A 12141-nucleotide genomic window follows, 5' to 3' on the forward strand; every position below is an offset into this window, starting at 1 on the left:
CAAAATGACTACTGATAAAACACTGATTAAGAACTTTTATCAAGAGAGTATTTGTTTTCTAGGAAGCACATTATTAATTGGAAAAAAAGGCATGTAGTTGTAGATAAATAGGGTCAAGATTCTGACAAAGAAGCCCCAGAAGTGCCAGCTCAGGCACTGTCCACCCCACCACTCACTGCAGACAGCTGACGTCAAAGGGTTTACTTCTTGGGACTTCCCTGGTGGCACAGTAGTTAAGAATCCGCCTGCCAATGCAGGGGACATGGGTTCGACCCCTGGTCCAGGAAGATCTCACATGCCGTGGAGCAACTAAGCCCATGCGCCACGACTACTGAGCCTGCGTGCTACAACTACTGAGGTCCGCGTGCTCTAGGGCCCGCGTGCTGCAACTACTGAAACCCATGTGCCTAGAGCCCATGCTCTGCAACCAGAGAAGCTACCACAATGCGAAGCCCGTGCACCACAATGAAGAGTAGCTCCCACTCACCACAACTAGAGAAAGCCCGTGCACAGCAACGAAGACCCAACGCAGCCAAAAATAAAATTTTTTTAAATTAAAAGGAAAAGAAAAAGGGATTACTTCTTGATTTCCTTCATGGAATGGCTAAATAGTAAAGTGCAAGTGAAAAAAAAAAGACAAAACAAAACAAAAATATTATCTCATCAAGTTTATAATGACATGAGATAAAACTAAAACTTGGCTCTGCTGTTCACAGGTGAACATGGGCTTAGGCAAGGAAACGTGCTGGTCTGAGTTTGTGTGATATGGGTTGACTTTTTTTCATTGTAATGGGGGGAAAAGGATAATTTCACAAAGGGTAACTCACAAACACAGCTTACTAGATTTTTTTCAAAGTTATATGTTCTCAGTCAACAACTGGGAAAACTACAAATATCTTACTACACTTAGGCATCCAACAATGGCTGCCTAAGTACTGAGAGCACTTAGTACTCACCCATTGCCAAACAACCAATGCCTGAAAGAACACATTATTTGCGAGACTGTTGGTTTTGAAAGGGGCACAAGAGATTGCCTAATATCCCCCCCTTGGAAAAGGGAGAAACTGGGTACAGAGTGATAAGGGATTTGAGCCAGGCAGGCATCAGAGCAGCAGACAATAGGTACAGGATCAGGGTGCTTCAGGGCAGAGGCCACTGCAAAACAGCACTGTCTGTAAACTGAGCCCTGGGCCAAACCCCAAGTGAGAAGGGACACTAGCCCACTGAGGCCAGAGCGTCAAAAAGGCCAGAGTGGTCCAGGTCAGTGGCACACCTGGCTACCAACTAGACTAAAAACAATTTGTCCCTGCAGGAAAGTTTCTCAAATTCCTATTTTCACTCCACAGGACTGATTAAGATTAAATAATATGCTCACAAATCACAGGTCACCAAATACACAAGAAAGCAAACTATAATGACACTCATGAACTACATATTTAGTCAACCAACTACATATTTAGATTCTCAAGAATTGCAGACATTAGAATCATCAGATGCAGAATACAGAATAGCTATGTGTGTAATATTTAAAGAAATAAAAGGTACAGTCCCAAAGATGACCAACAAAAGAATGTTAAGAATGAACAGATAAGTTTGAAAATAAACTGTGGAACTTTTACAAATAAAGTATAAAATTGTTAAAATCAAAAACTCCAGCAGGGAGGGGCAAGATAGGGATAGGGGATTAAGAGGTACAAAGTACTATGTATAAAATAAATAAGGTACAAGGATATATAGTACAACACAGGGAATATAACCAATATTTTATAATAACTCTAAATGGAATATAACCTTTAAAAACTATGAATCACTATGTGGTATACCTGAAACACATAATACTGTACATCAGCTATACCTCAATAAAAAATAAATTTTAAAAAAACCTCCAAAAAACAGGTTAAACATTAAATCAGACACAGCTAAAGAGAGAATTACTGAACTGGAGGATATACATGAATATTTTTACTGATGTGATTACGTTACTGCAACTAAGATCAAGTTTAAGAATTGAAGACTGTTGATCAAAGACTCATGAATTATCTTAGTTCATTTACACACAATGAAAATTACAGTGCTAGTAATATAAAAAAATAAGGGGGAATTCATCTTTCTTCACAGGAAAAATCTTTTGACAAATAATTCCAAGACAGTCATTCAAAGACCCTTTCTTATGGGATAAGACACAGGTGCTTGTGTATACATGGAGCCCAGCCCAGGAAGGATACTCCAAAGACTTCAAACAGCAGTTGCTTCTGGAGAGGAAAACTGCAGTGCCACAAGGCAGGGAAGAAGGGAAGGTGCCTTACGTTCCCTATGCATCCTTTTGCAGCTTTTGGATTATTTACTAGTTGTATGTATTATTTATTCATGAAAAGGAATTTTCAAGTTTGGGGAACATATAAAAAGACAAACTGCATGGTCACTCAACAGGAAGCTATACCTAAAGAAAATTTTAAGAACAAAAGCCTAAAATTATTGGGCAATATAATGGCCTGGGCATCTCCTCAGAAAACACCCTGAATATAACAGGTACAACACTACAGAAAATGGTTATTTCTAAATATTTATGTGAGGTGAGAACCTTGGGAAACTTGGGACATTGTGACAAAGACAAAAAACACATTTGAATTTGATAGGGCAGCTGATTTTATTTCAAATTAACTTTCAGAAATCAATATGCAACATCATATTTTGGAGGCCACATTTAGCATGGGTCCCAATCCACTCCTCTGCTGCAGTGCTACTTTTCAGTAGAAGTTGGAGAAGCACAAAGGGATTCTGACAGAGTAGACAGAATGTATATTTTGATTTGACTTGTTAAGAGATACCATAGACCAAAGTTTCTTCTTATCTACGGCTTCTTACCCCAAAAAACAGGAAAGAAGAAACTGTGTGATAAATAGAACATTCTTCCACTGGTTGAATTCAGTAGCCTATTATCAAAAAGAAAGAAAACTAATGGTTAGATTAATAATACTGGTTTTACCAGTGTGTACACTCTAGTACAAATTCCAGTTTCGCAAACAGAAAATACAGTTTCAAAAATCCTGGGTAGGGCTTCCCTGGCGGCACAGTGGTTGAGAATCTGTCTGCCAATGCAGGGGACACGGGTTTGAGCCCTGGTCTGGGAAGATCCCACATGCCGCGGAGCAACTAAGCCCGTGCGCCACAACTACTGAGCCTGCGCGTCTGGAGCCTGTGCTCCGCAACAAGGGAGGCCGCGACAGTGAAAGGCCCGCGCACCGTGATTAAGAGTGGCCCCCGCTCCCCACAACTAGAGAAAGCCCTCGCACAGAAACGAAGACCAAACACAGCCAAAAATAAATAAATAAATAAAAATAAAATTTATTTTAAAACAAAATCCTGGGTAATACCAGCTGTATGACATTGGGCTAATTATTTTTCCTCCCTGAACCTCAGGCTCATTTTACAAATGAGGATTATTTTTTTAAAAACTTCCTCAAAAGGTCAATGTGAGCATTTAATGAAATTGTTTAGAAACTTACAGGTGGCAAGAACAAAGTGATAGCTATTATTGCTGTGGCTATCATTAAATCTTTACTAATTTGTAGTCATAAAATCAGCATTGTGTTTTTAATAAATAATATTAAAAGAAAGTTTATTATAAATTTAATAATGTTGGCAAGACTAAGAAAACTTAAAGTTCATAAACTGTTTTCAAGAATTTGCACAAGAGGAAAAAAAACGGGAATTCCCTGGCGGTCCAGTGGTTAGGACACAGAGCTTTCACTGCCAGGGCCCGGTTCCATCCCTGGTTGGGGAACTAAGAGCAGCCAAAAAAAAAAAAAAAAAGAATTTGCAAATGCTTAGGAAGTATCATGAACAAATAAACTATTGTTTGCTATTTACAAAGCAATCAAGTAATTGGGGTGGAGGAGCTGGTAGACAGAGAAGTTTAAGACAGCTTCTGCTCTTAGTCCCTAGGTGAGAAAATAAAATTAACCCTTTTGAAAAGACAAGTAACATAAAAAGGAGTATTTCATTCATGATTTGTCCCTTGCCTGCGTCCAAAAATGATTTTACAGTGACTCAAGACTATATGTAAGTACATGCTGAATAACATGATTAAATATAAGTTCTATTCACTTTCTATTAAGCAATACTTTGTTAGCCAAGTTTTAGTAACTTTGTAGATTTAAAACTATTTAAATCTTTCTTAAGTTTATAATTCAAATTTTTAAACCAATTAAAATGGAATTCTCTTCTCTGATTAGTACAACCTTGTTACACTTTACTGTCACTGTTTCATTAGTAACACTTTGCCCACCTCTTATGAAAAAATACACATTAAATGTTGATAACTGCCAAACCTGGTTGATGGGTACATGGGATTTGTTATACTATTCTCTTTCCTTCTGAACAGGTTTGAAAGTTTTCATAATAAAACTTTTTAACACTTATTTGTGAAATAAAAAATATAATAAATATAAATCTGTCTTACTGGCAAGCCCCAAGCTGATCAAAGGGTCATAAAACATCCAGGACAGTTTATACCAAGACAGTCAAAGATCAAAACCAAACAGAAACTTATGAAAAACATTCTGTGTCTGAAAAATTAAATAAGATTGGGAATAAGAGAAAAGCATATGCCCCAAACTTCAAACCAAAGGTAGGAAAACACTTATTTACTCAAAGAACTGTGAGTATTTATGAAAACAGTATACAAAAACTATATATTCTTGATACCAGATAAACCATTGAGAGCTATGTAGTAATTTTCATAAAACACTTGGATTCATTGCCAACCTAAATTTTGATAGATTTTAGTTTTATTTTGTTTCTTTAATAATGATGAGGCTGTGCTAGTGGCATTTTAAAAAGTCATGTAGCATGACATTTATTTGAAAACACAGAAAATAATTAAAGATGAGTAACAATATTAAGTACGTCCTCCTTTAGACTCACTATTGCTATGAAAATATGTTGGAGTGTGAATCTTTTTCATTTTTCATTATGTGTTTTTTAATCAGAAAAAAAGTCCTATTATTTATCCCTATTCATCAACTGCAACACACTAAATGTACCTTGAACTTATTGCAATGATTCAAATAACTAAAGAAAGTTCACCCACTACTTTCCAGGGGCCTAATTTGTTAACAAGAGGAGCTGGCATTACTGACTTTGTCAATCACAGATAGAATCAAGGTGCTATTACCAGATCTGCTGACTGTGTAAGTTGCTGACTGTGTAAGTCTAAGGTCCAAGAGTGAACCCCCAGTACAGTGAGTCACACACACGAGTCTTAACACAATCTCTGACCCTCTCCAGTCAACCGGGAAAAATGACTCATCAAAGTACTCCTTCCATTAACAAGAGAAGTTAACCTTTCACTCGAATTCCTCAATTAACTTTCAATACAATCAAACCAAACTTGGCAAATAAAATGCAATTTTATATTGCAGACTAACACACCTAATTATGTAAGTTCACTACTTTTTTGTATTTGGTTCACAGTCTAAAATGGATTCAGCCATGGTTAAAAGTGACCAACTGGAAGAAATTCATGGTGATTCAATGAACACAGAGCAAAACAACATTAGTAGTGAAAAATCTTACTATTTTTTCCTACAGAGTTTTTAAAATTACTGATTACAGTGTTATCTCTTTTGGCATCTCTTATCATATAATAATTTTAAATTAGAGCCAAATTTTTAACTTTATGACTTTCGTATCTTTGTCATCTTATAGAAGGCCTTCCCTTACAGTCTCATACAGAAAAAAAAATATTTTTTTCTGATTATAATTTTTCTTATAAACTTTTAAATTAAATCTATATATTTAGCTCTGATCCATCTGGAATTTCAGTGAATAGTTATCATTGCTGGGGCTCTAAGGTAACTATAGTAACTTCTGTTTGAAATCTTAAGAGACTGATCAAATGGAAGAGGCTAGACAGGTAAATACTGAGATATTCCAGCATCGAAAGCCAGAATAGGAGCATAATATTCTTCTAGAACACCAGGATCAAATAAGTTAAGGTAAATGTTAGGCCTCTTATACTTTCTAAGCTATAAGTGATAGGTTATAGTTTTTATCATATGTGAAGGAAAGAAACAAACTTTTCATATACTGATACAAATTTTAAAATTGAGAGGCTTCCCTGGTGGTGCAGTGGTTGCGAATCTGCCTGCCAGTGCAGGGGACACAGGTTCGAGCCCTGGTCCGGGAAGATCCCACGTGCCGCAGAGCAACTAAGCCCGTGCACCACAACTACTGAGCCTGTGCTCTGGAGCCTGTGAGCCACAACTACTGAAGCCTGCGTACCACAGCTACTGAAGCCCATGAGCCAAGAGCCCGTGCTCCGCAACAAGAGAAGCCACCGCAATGAGAAGCCTGCACACTGCAAGGAAGAATAGCCCCCGCTCACCACAACTAGAGAAAGCCCGTGCACAGCAAAAAAGACCCAACGCAGCCAAAAATAAATAAATTAATTATTTTTTTAAAAATTGAGATTACAGCAGATCATATGTTTCTAGAGCCAGATAGCCTCCTGGATCTATCACTTACTGTCCTTGGAAGGTTTTTTAAACACTGTGCCCTAGATTCCTTGTTTATAAAATGGGGATAATAATAGTGCCTTCTCCTCAAGCTACTGTGGGAATGCAACGAGACAGTTCATGTAGAATGCTTCAAACAATGTCTGATAGAATAATTCCTCAATAATTATTAACGATTTTTACTATTACTTGAGAAAGTATAATAATTCTGCATGGTAATCACTACAAGCAGGTGGCAACTTCTGAAAGCACCATGCTATAAGTTTGTAAGTCAACGATTTAAATGTGGAAATACATATTCTTATTGAAATGCTGTTATAAATTATTAACATAATACATCTAGACTATTTTCAAAAGGTACCTAAAATTCAGTTTCTGGTCACTACGCCATTTATAACATTGTTCCCATAGGGAAATGTGCTTTTAGTTTCAATCAGGTGTTCTAAGAGTTCCTAGAAGTTTCTAGATTTCTATTTCTAGAAATAAATATATATCTGAAAGGCTATAAAGTACCAGAATCTCAGAACAGATAAACTCCAGAGACTCAAAAGAAAAACTCATTTTTATGATAATGAAAAAAGACAAGCCGGTAGGACAATAAGGGCTTGTAATTTCACCTTGTTTAAGTAATGCTGCTGACACTAAATTGGTTTAATTGATGGTAGCTGAAAAATAAATAATGTGTTTTTAGATATTCTGCCCTGTTCATCATTGCTAGAGGTATACAGGGTGCTTGCTTTAACTTCCAATATTCTGAATTAACAGCGAGGCCCAGGTTCACACACTGAGACCCCTTTAATCAAAACTGGGGTTTCTTGGTAGTTTTCAATATAAACATATGGAAATGGATGTTTACCCCTGGGGACATTGCTGCTAAGCCAGTCAACCTTTCCCTTGTTCTGAGAAAGGAACTGTACAAGGGAGAAAGTATAGTCCTGAGAAAGAACAACAAGCCCTGACATTCACCCCAGGAGTCCCCGGAATCTGAAACCTTCTAAAGTCATTCAAACCCCTAAAAGGTGACAAATGGGATTGACGCTCAACCCGTGTGCACCACACAACCATGCTGACTGTTAAATACAGAAGTGCCGGTCAACGTCTGCCACTGGGGTGGGGGCGAAGGTGGGGGGCTGTGAACCCCACCCCCGGCCCAGCAACAACAACAGGGTTAATGAAGGTTAATGCCCAGCCCATGGTGTGGAGGGGGACGTCTGTGGGAGAGGCCAGAGGCCACACTAGACCAGGATTTTGCCCAGCACACCTCGTTTCTCACGTGAACTTAAAGTGATTTGTCTGGCAACTTTCTGAGCCCGCAGATTTCAAGGTAGCCATGCAGATGTTATGGGGTGAACATTCACTCTTCCTAAGAGATACCCACCCGCCAACTGGGCCTCCATCCTTCTACTAATTTATCATTTTATTTGTCTCTGACAGGTGTACAGCAGATAAGGTGAACAGGGCAAATACCAAAAGAACAAAACCTTCTCAAAATTCAAACGAAGATCCTGGAATATTTAGAGGCAAATGCCATGATGTCTGGGATTTACTTTAAAATATTCCGGGGGGAAAAAAGTGAGAGCAGATGAGGAGAGATGAAATAAGAATGGTGAAATGCCAAAAAGTGTTGAAGCTGTGTGATGGGTACATGAGAGTTCATTAAATTATTCTATTTTGTGTGTATTTTTCCAAATGTCCAGAACAAGGGTAATAAATAAGTAAATCCATTTTTTAAACTATCAAAATCCCCTTCAAAGTTAACTAGCTTTCCCAGGATCCCCATGCCAACAAAGGGGAAAGTGAGACTCAAATTCAGATTTTTGTTGTTGTTTTGCAAAAAGCTTCAAGACCAGAGTTTTTTTGACTACTTCCTGCTACTCCCCACAGTTCTAAAGATAAATGCCAAAAAAGGGAAAGTGCCAAAGGTATTACTGGGGATACCAAACATCTTGCTTTCGGAAATCCTAGTTACCTTTATACACTTTTTATTTCAGTAAGCACCACAGGTTAAATATTAAAATTTTAAAGACTGCTAAGTAAGAATGAATGAGTCATCAGCTCACCTGTTGAAGGTCTCCAGTAGAGACACTAATGATAAGAGTTGGGATAATCATGAAGCAGGCATTGTAGAAAAGCACTCCATATTTCCCTAACTCCTGCAAAAACCAAGAAAACTCCACTGAATTTTAGAAATATGAAGCATCAGATTTCCTGGAGCCATTTATTTTATTTTATTTTCCCCTAAAGCTAATTATACAACCATGTACTTATGCAGAGTTAGAACATGCATTCTGACCAGCTCTGTATTGGAATATCTTCAGCAAATTTCTGATGTAAAATGTTTCATTTCAAGTATACTGTGATTTCCAAAAAAAAATTTGTTTTATCCAAAAAATGACAGATAAAGCGGATGGAGATGGATGGACTCCGAGGTTCCATCCCTCTCTAACATTCTAATTGTTCTTTTTTTAAAAGCATGCTATTCAAAATGGGAAATCTGGAACAAAGTAAACAGCATTAACAATGTTAATATAAACAGAACTCCTTAAAAACATGTGCTCTTTCTATTAAGGAACAGCAGGGTTAAAACACCAGGTATCTTGTTTTCCAATCTTGCATAAATTCAATTTTCGTTAGAGGCTATATCCACCACTTTCCATACAGGGTGACATACTGTGATTCTCAAAAGACAGCAAAACCAGTTTTGTAAAACTGCCACCATTAAAAAACAAATGGTAGTGCAGAAAAATACAGTGCAGATAAAAAACAGCTCATAGGAATAAGCCTGTCCATCAGAGAGAACACCCTCACTCAACACAAAGAACTTGGAACAAAGAAACATATGCCTGGCCCATCCTCCAGAGCTTCCTGCACAGCTGGGGTGGGGGTGAGGGCTGGGAGCTCTGACCTGAGGGCAGCCACACGGAAGGAAAGCTCATCTGCCCACCCGCCCCTCGTGACAGGACCTTATAAATTATCCATTCCAATCATCTCATTCCACAGATGAGGAAACTGAGGTTTGGAGAAGTGAAGGTTCCAGGTCACAATAACCAGTCAGCAGCAAAACTTGTATCTGTAACCCACGTCACCAGACTCTCAAACTACAGCTGCTTTCAGAATACTCCTGACTTCACATTGGTCACTGATGATGATGGTAAAAAAACTTCTTCTAATTTTAATTTGCCTTTCAAAATAATCCCCTTTCTATATAGTATTCTGACTTTGCATCTAAAATAGTGCCCATTTTTCCCTTCCTACCTAATTTTCACCCAAACTTTGCAAGACAAGGAGTAACAAGAACCTATGCAGACAAGATAATTAAAAAGAAATTAGTAATCTGTAGATCATAACATGTAAATTAAATTACATGCCAGCTTTACAAGTTAATTTTTTCATGTAATTTCAGTGGCCAGATGACAAAGCCTAAAAGCTAAAGGAGTGAAGATCTGGTACCTTTGGGTCCATTTTCTGTTTGGTATAAACACCATTCGCTGCTGTGAAGATATCATTCAGGAATACAAAAATATAGCCTTCCAAGTTAAAAGCAAGGTCAGAACTGGGAGGGAGAACACAGAGGAGTATGATTATTCAGAAACTCACAACTTGGCTTCAGACACTCTGTTTTATCTTTCCTAATCAAATCCATTTGTGATGCTAGTAACTACCTTTTCTCGGGCATATTTTCCCCCTGTATGGTGATGAATGGTTAATTCTTCTGCCCTGCCCTCAGACAAAAACAAAACCAGGCCTTCAGGAGGCTTAAACTTAATCACAACCGCTTAAAACCAGAGGGACATTAACCATCTTCCTTTGACTGCAAAGCCATTCTTTTGCTAACTGATAAATCGGCATGAGCCCTGCTTTTCTAAGAGGAGTGATTTGTTCAACCCACCTGTGGCTTTTCTTATTGTAGTAAACAGGGCCTTCCCCAGAGTACAGCCCTCTGGGGACAGCTGAGCAGTGACATGGTAAAGGGGTCAAATGAGGAACTGACACCTCCATCTGGTCCCCAGTCACTTCATCCACTAGCACCCCCACTATCCTGTCCATCAAAAAGGCAAGGCAGGGATCCATTCCTTCTCTGCAACTCCTCTAAGGCCCCTTTCTTCCCATTCTTTGAAGCATCTTCTCTTCAATTTCCATTTTAAATAAATAACACTAGTATAAAAATGTTTGGGGGGAATATGGCAAAGGGAGGAGAGAGTGAACAACAGCTAAGCCCAGATGTGATGCATTCACCTGCACTTGACCTTGCAAACAGTACCACACCCATGTCCGAATTCATAAGTATATATTGTCAAGAAGGTTTCCTTTACCCTCTTTGGGTCACTGTCTGGGGGCCTGCGAATTTAACTGACAACAGACAGAGTAACGGGGAAAAAAATACAAATTGTATTAAGTATTTTACACGCACAGGAGTTCACAGAAAAGAAATGAAACTCAAAGAAGTGGTCAGACTCTGGGGCTTAGATACCATTTTAACAAAAAAGAGGGTTTGGGTGTTAAGGAACAAATAAATAGTGGGAAAGGGACTAGGAAGTACATAGGGGAAACTAATGGAAGATAAGGGTTATTTTAATAAGGTTTGTTTATGCAGATTCATCTTGATGCTGACTCTCTGTCTCTGGTGATAAGAATTGCTTTCCTATTCCAAGTACAGGACCAAGGGACACCTTCACAAAGGCAAATTTATGGTCTACTTTTAGGCAGAAAAGGGAGGGCAGAGAACTCTTCCCATATCTGTTGATTCTCAATTGCCTTCAACTCAAAATAATGTTTATGCCAAAGCAGCATATATTGGAGTGGCATATCCTTATCCCCTTCAGTATCAAAATAAGATTATTTCTAACCAAAAAGAAGGAAATAGGCAAAAATTGCATCAAAATTTGAATGCAAATTAAACCAGATTTTGCTTGAGGCTTCCACTGGCATTATTTACCTACAAGTATATTTGTGAGAATATAAATTAATTTTAGATCATCATAAATCATAATTCTCTGGCTCAATCACAATAGAATCTCTGAAAATAAGGGTTTTCCAGATCTTTCCTACCCACATTCAGCTCAGTGTTAAGAAGAGTCTGCCATTCCCTAAGATGGCAAAGAGATGAATGAGCAAAAAAGTTAGGATTCCAGAGGAATGGAAAGGAAGTGTTACTCACTTCCTCAGAGAGCCTAAGGGGAATTCTTGGAGTTTTCAGGTCTCCTACTTGAGGGGGCCAGGAATTCCTAACATCATTTGTTTAGGCCAGCAGTGAAAGCACAGAAGTTTGATAAGAATTTACTTGTGTTATAAATGGGAGCAGATTCATGGTTAACCCGTGTGATTGTCATTTAGGGCTGTTCGCAGACATTCTATTTCAACTTTTGCCAGCCATGTGACTTGCTTTGGCAAATACAATGTAAGAAGAAGTAACACACGTCACTTCTGGGGAAAAGCTTGGAGAGCCAGCAGATAATTCCCCACATGCCTTCTTCCCTTCTGGATGAGCAAGGAAACCCCCTTTAAGGCAGAGGTTCCATCACCCTGGGTCCCTAACTAGCTACAATGGGCAGAGCGCTCCCACAGCATTCACTGATGTTAGTATGCATCTGGAGTGTGAGCAGAATATATTTGGTATGTTAAA

The 12141-nt window shown here is 38.4% G+C and overlaps 1 protein-coding gene across 2 annotated transcripts in view; it reads right to left on the minus strand.

Annotated features, from left to right (window-relative positions):
• SLC35D2 (solute carrier family 35 member D2) overlaps positions 1 to 12141 on the minus strand; it is an 85406-nt gene that overhangs the window by 39424 nt on the left and 33841 nt on the right. For both annotated transcript variants that reach the window (XR_011075198.1, XM_068553398.1), the window contains exons 7-9: positions 9969 to 10071; positions 8579 to 8671; positions 2866 to 2933 (exon numbers count right to left, since the gene is read on the minus strand). Coding sequence is in view for 1 of the 2 variants with exons in the window: in XM_068553398.1 (XP_068409499.1) it covers positions 2866 to 2933; positions 8579 to 8671; positions 9969 to 10071 (264 nt within the window). In the remaining variant the exon portion in view is untranslated. The remainder of the gene's footprint in view (positions 1 to 2865; positions 2934 to 8578; positions 8672 to 9968; positions 10072 to 12141) is intronic.

The sequence above is a fragment of the Eschrichtius robustus genome, chromosome 10 (assembly GCF_028021215.1).
Source record: "Eschrichtius robustus isolate mEscRob2 chromosome 10, mEscRob2.pri, whole genome shotgun sequence".
NCBI lineage: Eukaryota > Metazoa > Chordata > Mammalia > Artiodactyla > Eschrichtiidae > Eschrichtius > Eschrichtius robustus.